At 38.1% G+C, this 21951-nt stretch overlaps 1 protein-coding gene across 1 annotated transcript in view; it reads left to right on the top strand.

Annotated features, from left to right (window-relative positions):
- ATAD2 (ATPase family AAA domain containing 2) overlaps positions 1 to 21951 on the top strand; it is a 65487-nt gene that overhangs the window by 31249 nt on the left and 12287 nt on the right. The window contains exons 9-20 of the mRNA XM_007943429.1: positions 892 to 999; positions 3239 to 3347; positions 3623 to 3738; positions 7992 to 8166; positions 9113 to 9201; positions 12418 to 12577; positions 13326 to 13416; positions 14262 to 14576; positions 14875 to 15007; positions 16204 to 16390; positions 17229 to 17414; positions 21531 to 21666. Of these exons, the coding sequence (XP_007941620.1) occupies positions 892 to 999; positions 3239 to 3347; positions 3623 to 3738; positions 7992 to 8166; positions 9113 to 9201; positions 12418 to 12577; positions 13326 to 13416; positions 14262 to 14576; positions 14875 to 15007; positions 16204 to 16390; positions 17229 to 17414; positions 21531 to 21666 (1805 nt within the window). The remainder of the gene's footprint in view (positions 1 to 891; positions 1000 to 3238; positions 3348 to 3622; positions 3739 to 7991; positions 8167 to 9112; positions 9202 to 12417; positions 12578 to 13325; positions 13417 to 14261; positions 14577 to 14874; positions 15008 to 16203; positions 16391 to 17228; positions 17415 to 21530; positions 21667 to 21951) is intronic.

The following is a 21951-nucleotide window of genomic DNA, read 5'->3' on the forward strand; positions in this document are numbered from 1 at the left end:
TGATGCTTTTGAGTTGTGGTGCTGGCGAAGAATGCTGAAAGTACCATGGACTGCTAAAAGAACTAACAGATCTGTCCTGGAGGAAGTGCAGCCGACATACTCCTTGGAAGCAAGAATGGCCAGACTTTGTCTCACCTACTTTGGTCACGTTGTCAGAAGGGACCATTCCTTGAGGAAGGATGTCATGCTTGGTAAGGTCAACGAGGCAGGGGAAGGCCCTCAACAAGATGGATTGACACAGTGGCTGCGGTGATGGGCTCGAGTATAGCAAGGATCATGGAGCTGGCGCAGGATTGGGCAGTGTTTTGTTCTGCTGTTCATATGAAATGATACATAAAATTAAAGAAGATAAAAAACCAAATGCACTGTCGTCGAGTCGGATGCAACTCATAGCAACCCCTCTCCTTGGGTTTCTGAGGTGGTATCACTACAGAGGTAGATTGCCCCCCCTTTCTTCTGAGGAGTGGCTGGTGGGTTTGAACCGCCAGCCTTCTGGTTAGCAGTCAGTCAGATGCCTTAAGCACTATGCCACCAGAGCTCCTAATATTGAAAATAGTGTTTTCAAATTATACTTTCAGATATCCTACAACCTTCTTTTTCTCTCCATTCTCTTTGAGGATAACTGATTTATTTCAAGACTAAGAAGTTACTCTCCCTACACAGTCTTCTATCTTAATGAACATTTCATGTAACCTACTGTCTTTTTTTCCTCTTCCTCTCTGTTATCCAGATCTTTTGTTCCCTTCAAAAGATTCAACCCAAATAAGCTGTTTTAGTGATCCAGCAAGTATATTAATTTTTGGATCATTGTGTTTTTCTAATGTTTGGCTCTTGTGCCCCTTTATTATCCATCTTCCCTCATGATGACTTAAATTTTCCTCCTTACTTTAGACGAAGGCATGCAATCCACAGTAGTGACTCTACTTCATCTTCCTCTTCTGAAGATGAACAACAATTTGAAAGGCGAAGGAAAAGAAGCCGTAATAGAGCTATGAGCAGGTAAGTGCCATATCAGTGCCTTTCTGAACTAACACAAACCAAAAACCAAACTTACTGCTGTCGAGTCGAATGAGACTCATAGCAACCCCTACCCTTGGGTTTCTGAGGCAGTATCACTACGGAAGTAGATTGTTCAACCTTCCTTCTGAGGAGTAGCTGGTGAGTTTGAACTGCAAGCCTTCTGGTTAGCAGTCACATGCCTTAGGCACTATGCTACCAGAGCTCCCTTTAAACTAATAGACATCTTTTTTTAAGTGGTAAGAAAGTTAGATAATTTAGGAATGTGTACAGTTTGGCTGATTAAAAAATTATGCAAGAGTGCTCCTGGACAGGAAGATTGAACATTGTGAAAATGTCAATACTACCCAAAGCAATCTATGCATTCAGTGCAAATCCCAATCCAGGTTCCATCAACATCCTTTAAAGATATGGAAAAAAAAATCACTAATTTTATATGGAAAGGAAAGGGACCTCAGATAAGCAAAGCACAAAAGAAGAACAAAGTAGGAGGTCTCACACTCTCAGATCTCAAAACCTACTATATAGCCATAGTTGTCAAGACAACCTGGTGTTGGTACAACAACAAACACATAGACCAGTGGAACAGAACTGAGAACCCAGAAATAGATCCATTGATCCATGGTCAGCTGGTCTTTGACAAAGGGCCGAAATCTATTAAATGGGGAAGAGAGAGCCTCTTTCACAAATAGTGCTGGCAAAACTGGATATCAATATACAGAAAAATGAAACAAAATCCATACCTTGCACCATACACAAAAACTAACTCCAGATGGATCAAAGACTTAAATATGAAACCTAAAACTATAAAGTTCATGAAAGAAAAAATAGAAGCAAATTTAGAGGCTCTAATTTATGGCATAAACAGATTATCAAGCATAACCCAAGATGCACAAGCAACAGAAGATGAACTAGATGATTGGGACCTTCTAAAAATTAAATTCTTACGTGGATCAAAAGGCTTCTCCAAAAGAGTAAAGAGAGAACCTACAGATTGGGAAAAAATACTCAGCAGTGACATAAGACAAAGGACTTATCGCTAAAATTTATAGAAAATTACAACACCTCAACATCAAAAAAACAAAGAATCCAATTAAAAAATAGCAGACACTTCATCAAAGAAGATATTCAGGCAACCAACAAACACATGAAGAAATGTTCACGATCATTAGCCATTACTCACTGCCATCAAGTTGGATCTGACTCATATCGACCCCTCCTTGGGTTTCCGAGGCAGTATCACTATGGAAGTAGATTGTCCAGCCTTCCTTCCAAGGAGTGGCTGGTGGGTTTGAACCACCAGCCTTCTGATTAGCAGTCAAGTGCCTTATGCACTATCAAAACAACAATGAGATACCATGTTGCTCCAGCGTTAATAGCAAAGTTCAACAAGACAAAAAATAACAAATGCTGATGAGGATGTGGAGAGATTGGTACTCTCGTACACTGCTGGTGGGACTATAAAATGATACAACCACTGTGGAAATTGGTACGGCGATTCCTTAAAAAGTTAGAAATAGTATTTAATCCAGCAATCCCATTGCTAGGTATATATCCTAAAGAAGTGAGAGACAGGGCATGAATAGATACATGCACACCCATGTTCACTGCAGCACTATTCACAATAGCAAAGAATGGAAACAACTTAAGTGCCCATCAATGGATGAATGGATAACCAAACTATGGTACATATACACAATGGAATACCATGTAATACTAAAGAATAATGAAGGATTGGCAAAAAAAACCTAATAACATGGATGAACTTGGAGGACATTATGCTGAGTGAAATAAATATCACAGAAGGGCAAATATTCTATGAGTCCACTATTAAAAAAGCAAAGGAAAGTTTGGTACATGGAAGGAAACTTTCTTTGCTGGTTATTAGGGATGGGGGTGAGGGGTGAGAAAATTCCTAGATAGGCTAGAAAAAATAGAAGCCAAAGATTATTAGTGGTTACTAACAAATTGTGTCCAGTAGACACAATTATGATAATAGGTAGAGGCATTGTGAATTCTCCACTATGGATTACTTCATATGTAACACTCTAGGCCTCAGTTCCCTCCTCTGTAAATAAAATAAGGACACTGAAACATGTACATTTCAAGATTGCTTTATTTGAAATTAAAAAAATTCAATTTCTAAGAAAAATGTCCATAATCTAGCATACAATTTGGGGAAGGTGGAGGAATAGATTTTTTAAAAAATCTTTTTCAACAGGTTCCTCCCACTCAATTTTCGGAAAGATGAATTAAAAGGAATTTATAAAGATCGAATGAAAATTGGAGCAAGCCTTGCTGATGTTGATCCGATGCAGCTAGATTCTTCAGTGAGTACTATGTTTTGAGATGTACGCTTGAACTGTAATATTGATCATTTGCTTTAGTTAGTTTTGAAATTAAAAGGAAACCAGATATGGTGTGTTTGGTTGTAGTTTAATCTGAAACTGAACCTTTACAAGACTTTTTTCCTTTTTTCCTCAGGCCACAGCTAAGATACTATTACTTAGTTGACTGTATATGGATTATGTATAATTCGGTAGCAGGTGACATTTTAATTTTGATTTCGTATTCAATAATGTCAATATTTCCCTTCTATTACCAGATACGATTTGATAGTGTTGGTGGCCTATCTAATCATATCGCAGCTCTAAAAGAGATGGTGGTTTTTCCATTACTTTACCCAGAAGTCTTTGAAAAGTTCAAAATTCAACCTCCAAGGTAATTTAATTATAGTTTTCACTTAACCAAAATCTGCTATACTGCTTTTGTGTAGAAAGAAAATGCTTCTCTGTTGAAATTTTTCAGATCTATGGTGATTTAATTTACATTTTTTTATGAAAAGTCCTGGGCGCTTTGGATATTTTAACTTTTTCAGTATTTAACACAAAAAATATTTTTAAAAAATCATTCTCCATGACTTTTCATACATCTAATGCAATTCCTCCTACACACGCTCTAGTTTTTCTTTCATTTTTAAAATCTAGTTTTAAATTTATATCAAAGTAACAGTGTAAAAAGTCAAATAGTACTGTAAGTCATATAAAGAAAAATGGTAGTTGCCCCTTTTCTACCCTTCCTCATCCCCAGATCCCACTTTGCAGAGCTCACCCTCCCTCCACTCCTTTAGTTGTTAAATATTTATCTCACCCACTGCCATTGAGTCAATTTGAACTCATAGTGACACCCCTAGGGTTTCCAAGGCTGTAAGTCTTTACTGAAGTAGATTGCCTCATCTTCCTCCCACAGAGCAACTGGTGGGTTTGAACTGCCACCTTCTGGTTAGCAGCCAAATGCCTTACCCACCGCACCACCAGAGTGGACTTTTCCATTTTTAGACATAACAATAGACTTTAACTCTGAGCATTGAGTATTTGGCTCTCTTACTTTCCCCACTGTCCATATACACAGGTTTTTTACTTTCCTCCTCAGCTCCCAGGAGTTACACAGTTGTTGAGTTAAGTCAGTTTGCAGTGCATTATGATTATGTAAGTTTGCTCACAGTTGAGCCACGTGTGGTATATTATGACCATATTTCCTTGTACAAGTCTCCTCTTCCCCCACGTTGTTATCTGCTTGTTTTGTTTTTGTGCTTAGTTTTACATGTACTTGTCATCGATTCATCCACAAAGTCTTCACCAGAGCTGTAGAACATTTCTCAGCAGTCAGACATATCATGTAACCTATTTTAAGATGCATCCTTCTTGGAGCCTCTTTTCTGCTTCACTCTGGATTGCTAGTTCTTAATTCCATAGCACAGCTCAGCCTTGCACCTTCCAATCACCGTCGTGACAGGGATTTCCTTCCATTTTTGTTTCAGCGATGAGTTCCCTGTTTCCCAGATTCACTAAGGCTTGCTGGGTTTGTAGATGTGTTTTGGTGAAGCACATTCTCTAGGAGTATCTTATTTGAGGTGATATCAAGCTTTTGGAAATGGATAGTGGTAATGGTGGCACAACATGGAGACTGTAATGTCAGTGAAGTGTACACTTACAAATGACTAAAACAGCACACTTCTGTTTCTATGCATTTTCCTCTTCTAGATGATTCATACAATATTTGTGCCTGCTTATTACTTCACTCTGCATAATGTTTTTAGGATCATCCATCTCATAGAGTGTATCAGAATTTTGTTTTTATGGCTTTCTTTTCCATTGTACATAAATACCACATTTTGTGTATTCATTCATCTATTGATGGACCCTTGGGCTCTTTCCACCTTTTGGCTGTTACGAATAGTGCTGCAGTGAGCATTGGTATACACGATGTGTTTGAGTTCCTGCTTCCAAGTCTCTGGGTATATGGGTAGGAGTGGAATTGTTGGATCATGTAGTAGCTCTAGGTTTACTTTTTGAGGAACCACCAAACTTTTCCAAAGTGGCTGCACCATTTTACAATCCATCATCAATGTTCCAGTTTCTCCACATTCTCGCCAACATGTTGGTTTTCACTTTTCCTGCTAATAGCCATCCTAATGCATGTGAAATGGTATCTCGTGGTTTTGATTTGCATTTCTCTAATGACTAATGATCTTAAGCATCTTTTCATATGCTTATTGACCATTCGTAAATCTATTCAAGCCCTTTGCCCATTTATAGATTATATTGTTTATCTTCTTGTTTTTGAGTTGTAGGAGTTCTGTATATATCCTGGATATTAAAATCTTGATCAGAGTCCCAAGTATTTTCTCTCATGTAGATTATCTCTTTCTTACTGAAGTCCTTTGATGTGCCAGAATTTCCATTTTGATGACGTCCAATTTTATTAACCCATTTTCAAACCCTAACCCTGATTCCTTTTTGTTACACAGCTTTTCTCCCTGAATCACCAGCATGGAATCGTGGTGATTACGTGAACCTTTTAAAATTGTTGTTGTTGTTGTTATGTGCCGTCGAGTCGGCCCCGACTCATAGCGACCCCTCCTTGGGTTTCCGAGGCAGTATCACTACGGAAGTAGGATTGCCCAACCTTCCTTCCGAGGAGTGGCTGGTGGGTTTGAACCGCCAGCCTTCTGGTTAGCAGTCAAGTGCTTTTAGCCACTATGCTACCAGAGCTCCTCTTTTAAAATTAGTGAGCCTTTTTCTTTTCTGTTACCAAGTAATATGGCATAAATCACTCACAGTGAAATTGGTGAATTTCAAGGAGATTTTATAATGTAAAAAGTCACAAAGGTACCAATATTAAATAATAGCATTTCTTACAGGAAATGATGGATGCATCTAATTAAAGTAATTTGGTGACTTTTAAAAAGGAACAGCATAGCCCTTGACTTTTTTCCTCTACATTTTCTCTTTCCTTACAATATGCATTTTCCTCCATACAAATTAAATTATATGATTGTGTTAATCTACTCTGTTCTTGTGGTTTGTTACCTTTTCCATGTCAATAGCTAAATAGTATTCCATTGTGTGGCTGTATCACATTTTAACTGATTCTGCCATTTTTGGCTATTTAGTTTTCTTCTCAGTTTTCATTATTACAAATGTCAGTTTCATGAACATTACATTGTTTCCTCTGTGTAAGTGTTTAATTTCTTCTTGAGATATTCTTGAGGCTTAGAAATAAAATTGTTGGCTCAAAAGTTACCTTTGAGGGACATCAAGCTCAATTGGCATAACATACTATACAAAACATTGTTCCACCTACTACTTTGGCGAGTAGCGACTGGGACCTTAAAAGCTAGGAAGCTGCCATCTAGATGCAACAACAGGTCTCTCCTCGTCAAGAAGAAAGAAGAAAACCAAAATTAATGGAAACAATCAGTCCTAGCGACTGGTACACCATCCGATCTGCAACCTATACAACTATGAGACCAGAAGAACTAGATGGTGCCCAGCTACCTCTGCCATCCACTTGGAAGGGATGTAGGAGATCCTACATAAAGAGGGAGAACAATGTGGTACAAAACTCAAAATCGTTTGGAGGCAAAAAAAAAAAGAAGGTGGGGACCAGGTTTGCTGGTCCAATGGAGCCTGGTGTAACCACTGAGACTATGGCCCCTAGTTGCCCTTCAGGTCTGGAATTGAACCCACAACTGTGGTTTCCAGCCAAACAAAGTACAGGCATGTGAGTTAAACATTTACCTCAAGTAGACACACGCCCTGGAGAGAACAATCATGGGAGAAGGAAGGGCTGCTTATGCACAGGGAGATAGCTCAGGGTGCAGAAGAGTATGAAGGGATGGACACTGGGAGGAGGTAACTATGGGGAGGAAGTGGGAGGGGAGCTGCTGCATTGTAAATTTTGGTCAGTGACATGAGACAAAGTATATGTGAACTGCTGTATGAAAAGTGAATTTACTCTGTAAATCTTCACCCAAATCCTAAAAAAAAAAAAAAAAAAGTTACCTTTGAAAATTCTGCATCTTGGCATCTATACTTTGAGGTAGAGATAGGTTATTCTATTCATTGGGCTGATTGTTTCCTTTTCTTAACAGTTTCCTTGTCTTTTCCCTTCTGGATTTGATTATGTCCGTTTCTTGTCATTTTTTTTGGTTTTATTCCTTAATACATTTGTGATTATGTTTTCTTCCATTAGGTTCTCTCTCTCTCTCTCTCTCTTTTTTTTTAACATACTCTGTTTTCTCTCCTCTTCATTCCCAATGTGTTTTCTTGGTAACCTTTGGGTGTTATGTTACTGACCCCGAGATTGAAGATTCTGGATGGAATCTGCGGTGCTTCCCCATTACCTGTCATAAAATTAATTACCAGGTTCTTTTAAGCATGATGGGTATGCAAGGTAATTTGATCAACAAATAAAAGAAAATCTATTCCAAATAAAAGGTTTTCTTTATAGCTTTAATAGTAATTCCTGGGTTTTAAAGTATGTTTTGTGGGTTGAAACTATATTTCAGTTGTCTTACTTCTTTCTACTATTTAAGTGAATTTATGAAATTGGTTCCTAATTTTGTTTTATATTTTGCTTAAACATCTGCTTTTTAATGTAGTACTAAAATATTACGTATTCTTTTACAGAGGTTGTTTGTTTTATGGTCCTCCTGGAACTGGAAAAACTCTGGTTGCTAGAGCACTTGCCAATGAGTGCAGTCAGGGGGATAAAAGAGCAGCATTTTTCATGAGGAAGGGTGCCGACTGCCTGAGTAAATGGGTAGGAGAATCTGAGAGGCAGCTACGACTGTTATTTGACCAGGTATGATACTAAAATTGATCTGTATAGATAATTCCAATCAGTGCAGATGTACATTTAAGGGTTAGATAAATTTTGCATTTAATCACTTTTCATACAAACAGATTCAAAAGAATTGAACGAAATATAAAACCTTTCTAGATTATTTTTCTTTCTATGTCAAGATAACACCAATCAGCAGTGAACAGCTTTATAGTAAGAAGAAAAAGAAGCATAGTCAGCTCTCCATATCCAGAGTTCCACATCTGTGAATTTAACCAACTGCAGATTGGAAGTATTTGTGGAGTAGGAGGGGAAGCCATTCGATGGTCAATGCAATCCCTCAAAGGCATCAGAAGCAATCTGGACGTGGTTTAAAACTTGAAAGGTTATATATGTGTAGTTTATATGAAATACTGTGCCGTACTACCCCATTTTATATAAGGGACTTGAACATCTGCAAATTTGATTACCCGTGGAGAGTCCCGGAACCACATCCCCCATGGAAACTGAGGGATGGCTGTAGTTGAATCCAAATTCTTCAGCATCTTAAGTTGCACACCTAGAGAGAGAGCAGTAGTAGCTTTCCAGAAGTAGATCAAACTGGGATCTTGCTAATAGCATTTTCCCATCCTAACATGCAAGACAGCTGGGTCACATCTTCTCCTTTGCCATGTTTTTATGATTAGTCTTTAACAGATATTTCTTTTGTGATCAATTACTATAGCAATATAAGGTATATAATCTTTAGGTTCACTAAATATTTCTGATTGAAAAAGCAAATAAAATGAAACTATATGCTGTTATAATTTAACCTGAATCATTGAAACAGTTCTTGAGTTTATAATTTATATTGATAAATTATTTTCTGATAAGCAAGTTTGAATAAAAATGGATTAAAATGGCTTGTGTTAAGTTTACATACCTGAGGACTTTTATGGTAACATGGACTACTTGACCTGCTTTCTAGGCCTATCAGATGCGCCCATCAATTATTTTCTTTGATGAAATTGATGGTCTGGCTCCAGTACGATCAAGCAGACAGGATCAAATTCACAGGTAAAATTGGTTTGCTGGCACGTCTGCCTTTCCTCCTACATTCTAAGCTATATTTGACAGTGCATGAGAGAGAGAATGTCAAATTACAACACTAAGAAAGAACTTTACAAACCACTGATTTAATTTTTTTGTAATACTCATACCCATTGCCACTGATCCAGTTCTGACTCAAAATGAGCACTGGTGGCACAGTGGTTATGCGCTCTGCTGCTGACTAAGATTAGCAGTTTGAATCTACCAGCCACTCTGTGGGAGAAAGATGTGGCAGCCTTCTTCCATAAAGATTTGCAGCCCTGGAAACTGTATAGGGCAGTTCTACTCTGTCCAAGAGTCACTTTGAGTTTTTGGTAGTAGATCCCAGTCTATACAATGAAACCTCAACAGGACGGCCTTGATTTTCTGGGTCTCTCAAGTTGTCCACCTTCAATAGGGTGTGGTCTTACTACTTGTCTGTTGCTAATTTAGTGGAAAATACTTGCATTTTCCTTTTCTGACAGATTACCCTTATATAGGTTCTGACATTTGCAGGTTTTACAGTAGTACCATAAGAAAATGTGAACCTGTTTTGGGTGGTGGGGTGCTCTAAAACACAGTTTAAAAATCTTGGTTACAGAAGATTTAACTCTTAATGCAAAGTTAACATACCACAGGCCAGCCAAGTAAGCCAAATGAGTAAGACAGGCCAGTGATGAGAGAGGGGCTATCCGTGGTGGGGCATGTGGCTGCATACTTGGTCTTAACATCATAGCCCGTTGATTTTAGCTCTAACCTACTAACTACTGAAGTACAAAAGTTGACCCAAACTTAAATAATAGATTAGCTCTCTTTCTCAAATGTTATATAGAAATTTTTGAGTGTCTTTTATACATTGTCAGCTAATTTAGATACTTTTAAGACACTGTCTGGGCCAAACAAAATAAGTCTTAGGCCATGACTGCTAGTTTTAAGATTCTAACACTAGTTCAGCTTCCTCATTGTAGAGATGAGAAAACTGCAGCCCTTCCATGGTATGAGGAATAGGTTTGGACTTTTCTAACACCTAACTATATTTACTGTTTTCTGGTGGCTGCCTTTAACTTTATTCTATGTAATTTAATTTGTAGCTGTAAGTTATAGCATTAAGTACTTAAAAATGGTTGCATCTATGTATGTCCTACCAGTAATCTTACAGACTTTTTATATATGGTGGACTTGTTTCATCATCAGCCTCACTGTATTCATTGTGCTAGGGAGGAGAAATACTACCACCTCTTCCACAGGAGAAAGACAAGGCAGTCTGCTTCCATAATGAATTACAGCCTCAGGCACCTTGTGGGGCAGTTCTGCTCTGTCTTATAGGGTTGCTCTGAGTCAGAATTGACTCAGTGACAGTGAGTTTTGTTTTTTTACCATCTCCTTGCAGTCAATTAATTGAGTACCTATTAAATGCATTTTGGGATAGTTTTAAAGGTATTGGAGAAATTTAGGAAGAAAAACTATAGAAAAATTGTAGCAAACAAGAACATATTCACAAATATTTTTTAAGAGAAATTTAGTGTACTTTTTTTTTTAACCAAAGACTTTAGAATCTGACAGAGTAAACATTTTTATTAGATTAGGCTTTTTAGGAAGTTACATGTTTGCTTATTTTTTAAAAGAAATAATGGAAGAATAAACTACAAACATTGTGGGCGGCGCAGAGAAAGATCTGTTGGGATGTGAGACATTAGAGAAAAGGGACAAAGGAAAGGAGACCTCTGCACTTACCTTATTTTATATCATTGACTTCAGAACCATATAAATATTTTACATAATTTTTAAAAATTTAATAAACTGAAAACGGTGAATCTGTCCTTCAAGTGCGTAGCATGAACATACGGGAAAATTTTCTCAAGTAATTCTGAAATGTAGCCTTTTAATATATTGTGGGATATATTCTAAGAACAAAAAAATCAACAGATCTTAAGCTGTATTCTGTATCTTATTGTTACTAATAATATTATGGAATAATGCAAATAAATAATTATGTGAATCTTATTAGGAAATAAGATTTTCAGCGTAAGAGAAAGAGAACACATAATATCAATGAGGAGTTTATTTAAAAAAGAATTTCTACCTCTGGACACTAAAAAGACCTACAAACAATGATGACCCTGCAGTCATTAGTTCATTTAGTACCCAGAATGGGAAACAGTCAAGGACTGCTGAGGTCATCTGAGAATGACATAAGAGCCAATTTTGAAGGGGCTCTTATTGGCCAAAGATGAGACAGTTTGTGCATAAAAAATAGTACTGACTATAATAGATTGAAATACATCAACCCATAAAAATGTATCCGTTTTTAATGACACTTTCATAAAAAAAATCTCCTTGATCACCCCAGAGGTTGCTGACTCCCCGACTTATTACTCTGAATGTTGGTAAATGGAAGAGTTGGTCATTACTTCTTCCTTCCCTGTACAGACCATGAGACCATGATTCAGGGTAACTCAATTGTTGATGAACATGAAGTATTTACATGAAATATTTGTGGATGAAGTGATGTGTATGAGGTTTGCTTTTTTTTGTTGAAGAGCGTTTGTGCAGTCCTTGTGCCTAGTTCGCCATCTTGCCGGAACTTGAGGTTTGCTTTTTTAAAAAGAGCTATTAGAGACCTAAAGAAAGAGAACTGGTAACTATTGAGGCTAGATGATGGAGACATGAAGACCACTTTCACCATTGCCTCTCCCTAATAAAAGGTCTAGAAAAAATTGAAATTGTTTGTTTCTCTCTCTATTTTATTTTGGAGTTATTTGTTTGACAATGTATACCTACTGGAACATTTTATAACTTTTAGATTCTTCTCCTACCTGGTACTACTTTTTTTTTTACAAGTATCTTTTTTTTTTTTTTAATGTTGCATGCTTGTTTGGGAATCTCAAGTTCCTTTGTGAAATCTCTTTTCTGTAGTGGCATCCAGGCTCTATTTGTGGCACTCTAGGCATCATCTATGTTTTCTACTGTGTTTGAGCTCTTAAATCTCATTTAGTACGTTATTTTACAGATTTTTTTTTTTAAATCCATTGAAAGTAGTGAGATGTACTGAGAAAATTTTTTGATAAATCTTATTGAAATAAGAAATATTACTGGATAATTTATTGATTGTTCATAAAATTAATCTTTTTTTTAACTTTTAATTGTGATTTGGGTACAATTTTACAAGAATTCCTCTTTTTTTCTCTTGTTTTTCTCATTTAGTTCTATTGTCTCCACCCTGCTAGCTCTTATGGATGGATTGGACAGCAGAGGAGAGATTGTGGTCATTGGTGCTACAAACAGGCTAGATTCAATAGACCCCGCTTTACGAAGGCCTGGTCGCTTTGACAGAGAATTCCTTTTTAGCCTACCTGATAAAGATGTAAGCATTTAAACTTTGTCAAATTTTTACAAAATATGTTGCCTTTTAGCATTAACAAGTCTTGGTACAGTGAAAATTTGAAGATTATTAAATTTTGTATCATGACCTTACAAAGTGATACTACAAATTAACTCAGAAGAATATATTTTTAAAAAAATTTTTTCTTTAAAATTATAATAATACCTCCCTAAGATTTCTCTTTAAATTACTTAAATTTGACCACAACCTTTAGAACATTGTCAGCCATGAAATTTTATTTTGCCTCAGAGTACATAGCCTAATGAGCAAACTGTCCTTAGTCAGTTTTTAGCTTTGGGTTTTTCATGGACTTCACTGTATAATCCTACCAAGTTGTTTCAAAACCACTTAATCATTTGAGAGCCAGGCAAGAAAATCTGGAGAGGGCTGCCACTGCTCTGAAAAACAGCTCTTAACCGGCACCAGCATAACACCATTCAGAGGTCAACTCCTCTCCTTTATGTCTCTGATGAGTGGGCTGGAGCACTGTAAATGCCAATCTGTTTAACAGTGAAGCCAAGCTTCTTAGATCCCCGCTGATAGACCTGTTTCCTCATTTTCACTGTATTTCATCTTTAAATATTTCTGCTTATGTTAGGTATTAATTTCTGTAAAGAATGGTAGACTAAAGTTTTAGATAATCAAAAGTATTTTAAATTGGAAGTTATTCTAACTTGAATAGCATTTTCTTTCTATAAATATAAAACATCAAACTGTTTTTTATTTGTAGGCTCGAAAAGAAATTCTAAAAATTCACACAAGAGATTGGAATCCGAAACCACTGGACATATTTCTAGAAGAGCTAGCAGAAAACTGTGTTGGTAAACATTGTTTTTAAGCAGTTAAAATGAATATTCCCTTCATTTCAAATTTTAAAACTGATACAAATTCTAACCTCAAGGTTATATTAAAAGAAGTAAGAGATTACATTTGTTTCTCAGCACTCTTATTTGTGGCATGTTTTTCCTCACAAAGTCCAGGATATTAAGTAGAGCTGTTTGACAAATTGGCCATCAGAGAATGTCAAGAGCAATTGAAGTGCACAGTAGTAACGCTAGCTCTCTTTTGCGACAATTTATGTGTTAATTAATTCTCTCATCAGTCCTATGAACTAGGTGCCATTATCCCCATGTTATAGATGAAGAAATGGGTTGAGAGAGCATAAGTGATTTTCCAAAGATAGTGCTTAGTAAATGGCCAACTGGAATTTAAACCTAATCTGCCTGATTTTTAAACTTTTGCTCTTGGCCCCTATGCCACACTCTAGTGCTTGCATCTTTCACTCACAAAAATGGATTGATTTGTTGGTAGTTAGTACTACCGTAAGGAGCCCTGCTAGTGTAGTGGTAAAAGTGCTCAGCTGCTAACCAAAAGGTCAGTGGTTTGAACCTACCAGCTGCTTTGGGGCAAAGATGTGGTAATCTGCTTCTGTGAAGATTTACAACCTTGGAAACCCTCTGGGGCAGTTGTACTCTTTCCTGTAGGATTGAAATGGGTTGAAATCAAGTTGTCAGCTACAGTTTTTTACTACCACGTTGAGTTCACTGGGTAAATGATAGGATTTTGTTTTATTCTTAACTATTTTGCTACTATACTAGATTTTTAATTTTCCTTTAACTGTGGTTATGCTAATTGTTTGTATGTTTGTCTTGGTTGCTTTGAATAGGATACTGTGGTGCAGATATTAAGTCAATATGTGCTGAAGCGGCTTTATGTGCTCTACGTCGACGCTACCCACAGATCTATACCACCAGTGAGAAACTGCAATTGAATCTCTCTTCAATTAATATCTCAGCTAAGGATTTTGAGGTGGCTATGCAAAAGATGATCCCAGCCTCTCAAAGAGCTGTGACATCACCTGCACAGGCACTGTCCACCATTGTGAAACCCCTACTGCAAAGCACTGTTCACAAGATCTTGGAAGCCCTACAGAGAGTATTTCCACATGCAGAAATTGGAACAAATAAAACACTAGACTCAGGTATAGCACTTGATTGGCCATTTAAAGTTAGTTTTCATGATCAGCAAATCTAAATGTTTATACCTCCTAGAAGTGTTTCTTAGTAGAGGGCTCTCTTGAAGGTAATTTCATTGTGCTTCACTTGGGATTTTTGAATAAAATTGACTTTCCATGGATTATCCTTAACTTAATCTGATTATTTTAAGTTTTGTTCTTAAAAAAAAAATCATTGAAGTATGTTGACTTGCTAACTGACATACAAAGATTGGCTTTGCAATCCAGAAAAATTACTAAGGAACGGGTTTTTTGTGTTTTGTAGCTATGCCTTGTTCTCTGCTGGAAAGTGACTTGGCGTATAGTGATGATGATGTTCCGTCAGTGTATGAAAATGGACTTTCTCAGAAATCCTTTAATAAAGCAAAAGAAAATTGTAATTTTCTTCATTTGAATAGGTACATTTTCCTTGTTAAAATTGCGTGTGTGTGTGTGTGTGTGTAAATTTCTTAAAACTAAATGAGATTGTGGTTGAAAAAGATAAAAGATGCCAATCAAGCTGCTTTTTTTTTTTTTTTTTTTAATTTGGGTGAAGATTTACAGAGCAAATTCACTCTCCATACAGCAGTTCACATATACTTTGTCTCATGACATTGACCACAGTTTACCATAGTACAACAGCTCCCCTCCCACCTCCTCCCCATAGTTAGCTCCTCCCAGTGTCCAGCCCTCCATGGGCTCCCGCCCCCTAAGCTGTCTCCCTGTGCATAAGCAGCCCTTCTTTCTCCCATGATTGTTCTCTCCAAGGAGTGTATCTACCTGAGGTAAATGTTCAGCTCATATGCCTGTCCCCTGTTTGGCTGGAAACCACAGGTGTGGGTTCAATTACAGACCCGAAGGGCAGCTAGGGGCCATAGTCTCTGGTTCCACCAGGCTCTATTGGACCAGCAAACCTGGCCCCTCCCTTTTTTTCCTCCAGTGATTTTGAGTTTTGTTCCACATTGTTCTCCCTCTCTGTCAAGGATCTCCTACACAGATCCCCTTTTAAGTGGAAGACAGTGGTAGTTGGGCACCATCTAGTTCTTCTGGTCTCATAGTTGTATAGGCTGCAGATCAGATGGTGCACCAGTTGCTAGGACTAATTGTTTCCATGAATTTTGGTTTTCTTCATTCTTCTTTGCTCTGGATGAGGAGAGACCCATCGTTGCATCTAGATGGCAGCTTGTTAGCTTTTAACATCCCAGTTGCTACTCACCAAGGTAGGAGGTGGAACAATGTTTTTATAGTATATTATGCCAATTGAGCTTGATGTCCCCTGTGACTATGGTCCCAAGCCCACAGGTTCAACTACTCGGTCTCTCTGGTTAGCTGGCTGTGACCAAGCAATGACCACAACCTTGCCCCTTGTCAAGCTGCTTTTTTTTAAAAGCTAAAATATCAGAGTTTTTTTTTTTCCTACTGTCATCAGTATAGTAGAAATTACTGTATAAAATACTCCTGAGAATCAGGTTAGTTGTTTCTAGCTTCATGTGAGCCATGTTACCATTGGCCAACCATGGAGGCCAGACTATGACTCATGAAAGTTCATAAGCAATGATCTAGGAAGGAGGGGGATCAACTTTTTTTTTCTAAAACAGCTTATTATTTCTTTCAGAAATGCTTGTCACCAACCTATGTCTTTTCGACCAAGAATATTAATAGTAGGAGAACCGGGATTTGGACAGGGCTCTCACTTGGCACCAGCTGTCATCCATGCTTTGGAGAGATGCACAGTGTATACATTAGACATTCCTGTTCTTTTTGGAGTCAGCGCTACGTCTCCTGAGGAAACATGTGCCCAGGTAATTCATGTTGCCCAAACAAATAAGCTGTTTGGAAGACAGAGTCTTCAAAGACAAAATATAGAACTGCCTCATTTTTTTATTTTCCCTCCTCATTTCTAACTTTGGGTTTATGAAACAGAACTGTGTATATTTGATTAATTGTTGAAAATTATGGGTGCAAATCCTAGTTCCATCACTTACTATCTATGTGACATTGGGAAAGTCATTAGATCTCTCTGGCTCGTTTCATTTGCAAAATGGAAATGATGATAGTGCTTACCTCATACAACTAGTATGAGGGTTAAATGAGTAAGGTGGGACAGTGACTCCTCTTTGGTATATTAATACTCTGTAGCTTCTATTTTTACTGTTTTTATGTTCAATATTTTTAATATGAAGATATCTTATATGTTTAATCATGTTTACCACAACAGAAAAAGCTTCGAAATTTCTTGAGCTGTTTAATAATTAACTAGTAAAAAACAAATTGCTGTCAAGGCACCTCTAGCCACTGGTGGCCCCATTTGTGTACAGCGATGCTCCATGGGGTTTTCGATGGCAGGTTTTTTGGACGCAGACTGTCCGCCTTCTCGTCAGCAGTGAAACACATTAACTGTTAGCACTGCCCAGGGACTCTCTTTATTAGTCACTTGAAGCAATTATGTTTTCCTAAAAATGAAACTTTTAGAAAACATTTTTTAAAAACCAGATTGTGAGCCTTTGTTGAAAGCATTTAAAAACTTGAGGGTTTTGTATGATAGTTTGGGAAGTAAAGCACTGTTCCAGACTAGTAGATCTAGCATCACTAATGGGCTGACTTGAACTGAATGTGTTTTTTTTTTTTTTCCTCTATCAGACAATTCGTGAGGCAAAGAGAACAGCACCAAGTATAGTGTATGTCCCACACATTCACTTGTGGTGGGAAATAGTCGGACCAACCCTCAAAGCCACATTTATCACATTATTACAGAACATTCCTTCATTTGCTCCAGTTTTACTGCTTGCAACTTCAGATAAACCCCATTCTACTCTGCCAGAAGAGGTAATTTATGGTGAAAAAAGTTACTATACTGTAAAAAGAAAGTTATTAATATCAAAAATTCAAGTGCTACAGAAGTGAATAAAAAGATCCGAAAAGGATTTCTTAACTCATGAAAGATGACCATTTGTGAATCTTTGTGACACAGGTGCTGGTGGGGTGTGAGAGGGATACCGTAAGGCTACATCACTACATCACAGTTTTTCTCTCGTACAAAAAGGGGACCAGATGATGCATACTGTTCTGCAGTTTGCTTTATTCACTTACCAAACCAAAAGACCAAACTCACTGCCATCAAGTCAATTCCAACTCATAGCAACCCCTCCTTGGGTTTCCGAGGCAGTATCTCCTTGGAAGTAGATTGCCCAGTCTTCCTTCCAAGGAGTGGCTGGTGAGTTTGAACTGCCAACCTTCTGGTTAGTAGTCATATACGTGCCTTAGGCACTATGCCCCAGAGTTCCTTATTCACTTACCAGTATGTCTTAAATATTTGTCAGTACATGGATCTCATTCCTTTTAAGAGCTGCATGATTTTTCTGTTGAAAGTGTACCATAATTGATTTATCAGAATAAATTGATATTTTGACTTTTTTCCAGTTTTATCTATTAAATTGGTACAGTGAACATCCTTGCATTTTAATTTGTATGGGCATTACTATGTGGATTTTTATAGCATTGGTTCCTAGATGTAGAATAGCTGTGTGTGAGTCAAAGGAGGTATGCATTTAAATTTTTTGATCGTACCATATTGTTCTCCATTCTTTGTGTAAGTGTAGACAACTACCAGTGACAAACAGAAGTTTCTGTTTCTTCTGTTTGGAACACACTTCTCTCAGATATTCCAATGTCACTTTAGCGAGGTCTTTCATGATCAGAGTTTTTAATTATGGCAATAATCCCTCCCTCTCTCTTTCCCTGATGCTACTTTATTTTTGTTGCTACCTGCCATGACGTGCTAATTTGGGAACTCTGTCTCCCAACCAGAATATTAAGTAAATAAAGTCAAGAACTTTTTTCTCATCTCTCTGGCTCCAAACCCAAAAACCAAACTCACTGCCATTGAATTGATTCCAACTCATAGTAACCTCCATTTTTCCGAAGCGGTAAATCTTTACGAAAGTAGGTTGCCCAGTTTTCTTTCCGCAGAGTGGCTGGTGGGTTTGAACCACCAACTTTCAGGTTAGCAGTAAGATGCCTTAGGCACTGTGCTGCCATAATGCAGACATTGCAGTCTCCTGTGTATTATTTTTTTATGAATGAATTTAATGAGTTTTTCCACACCTTTGATAAAATTGGTTTATAATTTCTAGAACATTATTTAGTAGGAAGATAAATTCAAATATTTTATTAGATATATTTGGAGTGTTTACTCTGTGCCAGGTTTGGTTCTAGTTACTGGGAGCATATCAATGAACAATAATAGAGAAACATTTATATTCTCCTAGAGCTTACATTTTAGTTGAGGGAGAGACAGACTGAAAAGTAAATGAACAAAATATATCTTAAGTATTATGGAGAAAAGAGAAGAATTTAGCTGGGGAGTACCAAAAGAGTGTAGGTAGGGTCACACTGTGAAATGGGCCAGGGAGACCTCAAGAAGATGACAGTTGAGCAAAGCTGTGCAGAAAGTAAGGTGTGAGCAGCTTAAGTGCCTGAGGAACAGACACTCAGAGGTTCCTGCCACCAAAAGAGTGTAGGTAGGGTCACACTGTGAAATGGGCCAGGGAGGCCCAAGAAGACAACGCTTGAGCAAAGCTGTGCAGAAAGTAAGGTGTGAGCAGCTTAAGTGCCTGAGAGACAGACACCCAGAGGCTCCTGGCAGAGGGTAAAGCAAGTGAGCTTTGTCTGGAAAAAGGAGAAAGAACGAGGATTAGAAGTTTCAGTGAATCCATGAAACACAAAGCAGTGGGTATTAAATCGATGAAGGTAACTACAGTTCAAAGCATGTGCATGAAGGGTGGGAGTGGTTCTGAACTCTGGGTCAGTACCAGCAAATGGTTGAGAGAGCCCTTGGACCAGTCCGGGCTGTTGGCTTCCAGCATGCCAAGCAGCAGTCAGCAGAGTTGTTGGTTGTCAGCTAGACCAGTGAGGTGGGCCCTTTAGACTGGTGTGGTCGAGCAGTACCTAACACATGGCTGCTGATGTCCAGGAGGAATAGGGAGAAGGTACCTTATTCTTGTGCTCAAAAGACATAGCACGAGCACATTCTGTTTCCAGTACAGACTGGCTTCCTACACAATCACTGGAGGTAGACACTGGAATTAACAGGTGTAGCAAATATGAGCAGTCAGAGATTTCAAATGCAAAGATGAGCTTAGAAACAATCATGTGAGGAAGGACAACCCCGGGGATATCATATCTATGCACCATGAACAAACTGTGACAGAACCAACTGGAGGTCTTATAAATGAGGTAACTCCCTCATCCCACCCCACCTGCCAGGGGAAAAGCCCTGTAGATCTGGAAAGGAGCGGGTAAGTGAAGAGTGACTTAGCGAAGTAGAGGACTCTGAGATTATGGCCTGTCTCAGGAAAGGTATCCTGCCTTCCTGTGTTAGTGGAGAGCTCAAGTGAAATGGTGTTTGAACATTAATAGGATTGGAGACAAGTAGGCATTTATGTTAAAGACAGCTATCTACCCTCATGTAAAAGATTCATCATGATACAGGAAAACATGTATTTCAGAAATAAGTCTGAAAGCCTCTTAGAGGTATCAGAACGGTGTTCTGTTAATCCACTACTGAAACAAAGGGCAGGAGGTATTTTCAAACAAATCTCTGGCTAATTTATAAAAAAAGGTGGTAAATGATTCCAAGCAGTTAAACTTTCAGTAACCATTAAGGGTTATGAGAGATAGCTTCATGTTTCTAGACGAGAGGGTCAGGGACTGGTGGCTCACCCTGTGCGGCTTACCTAAAACATTTCACAATTCACTCGTTTTTTTAATTAATTTATGTTAACTTCAACATTCTTTCCTTGTAAAAGTGCTTGTAGGGCAGTAACTACACAGTAATGGTCGGTGCTGTCATAGGATGGTGCCTGTGATAGCTTCCTCTCTAATCTGTGTCACTCCATAATAACAGCTTTGAAAAGGTTCAGAGATGCGGCCAGAATCCTTTTGGGATCTTTTGCATGTAATGAATGACCCTCATTCTTAGATCTCACTTTGGGTTGTGAAAGGGAGATTAATAGATCTCAACAGACTCTTTAAAAATTGTCACATTAGTTACTGTAGGAATTACAGTTTGAAATCTTGAGTTTTAAAGAAGAACACGTTTTTTTAGTCCCTGTTGTTAAGGGCTGTTGAGTCAGTTCCGACTCATAGCGACCCTCTGTACAACAGATTGAAACACTGTATGGTCATGCACCATCCTCACAATTGTTGCCATATTGGAGCTCATTGTCACAACCACTGTGTCATTCCATCTCATTAAGGGCTGTCCCCTTTTTTGCTGACCTTCTGCTTTACCAAGCATAGTATCTTTCTCCAGGGAATGTCCTTTCTGAAAACATGACCAAAGTACTTGAGACAAAGTCTGGCCATTCTCGCTTCTAAGGAGCATTCTGGCTGTACTTCCTCCAAGATGGTTTTGCGCATTCTTCTGGCTGTCCATGTGGTATTTTCAGTATTCTTCACCAACACCCCAGTTCAAAAGCATCAGTTCTTCTTTGGTCTTCCTTATTCATTGTCCAACTCTCACTTACATATGAGGCTATTGAAAATCCTATGGCTTGGGTCAGGTGCATCTTGGGTCTTCAAAGTGACATCTCTGCTCTTGACAGTTTAAAGGGGTCCCTAGGCTATTGAATTAGAGGGTCAGTGGAAAAGAAGGAGGCCCTCAATGGGATGGACGACACCGTGGCTGTAGCAGTAGACGCAGACATAGCAACAGTTGTGAGGATGCCACAAACTGAGCAGCTGGAGTTGGAACTGACTTGACACCTAACAACAAGCTGTTCAACACATTGCATATACTTAAATCCGGCATATTTAAAAGACTTGGGTTATTTTGTTTTTAAATTTCTTTATTGTATACTTTAGATTTTCATTAAAAACCTCTAGTCACATACATAGGTAGTGTGTGTAGGTGTAATGCATTTCTTTTGGCTTTTTTTAAAGGTGCAAGAATTATTTATCCGTGAGTATGGAGAAATTTTTAATGTTCAATTACCTGGTGAAGAAGAACGAACAAAATTTTTTGAAGATTTAATTCTCAAACAAGCTGCTAAGCCTCCTGTATCAAAAAAGAAAGCAGGTTAGTTCCTGTATTGGGGTTAGGATGTAATGGTTCTGAGAGAGTGAGAATGAAATCTCAGTTAATGCATGTTGCCACCTGTTAATTACACAGGTTCAAAAGCTCAGTCAGAAGTTGATGCCTCTGAACTTCCCATTAAAATGGATTAAAGTTCTTAAGTCATAACGGCCTTTCAGAGTGTGACCTCATTCTTTGTTCCAAGCTCATTTTGGGCACCTTTGTTCTCAACTCCCCCAGCACACCTCTTTCTGTATAAAGAACTCTGTCTTTTGATGATAGACAGCA

The sequence above is a fragment of the Orycteropus afer genome, unplaced genomic scaffold (assembly GCF_000298275.1).
Source record: "Orycteropus afer afer isolate SDZICR_OR568_19922 unplaced genomic scaffold, OryAfe1.0 scaffold00106, whole genome shotgun sequence".
In the NCBI taxonomy this organism is placed as follows: Eukaryota; Metazoa; Chordata; class Mammalia; order Tubulidentata; family Orycteropodidae; genus Orycteropus; species Orycteropus afer.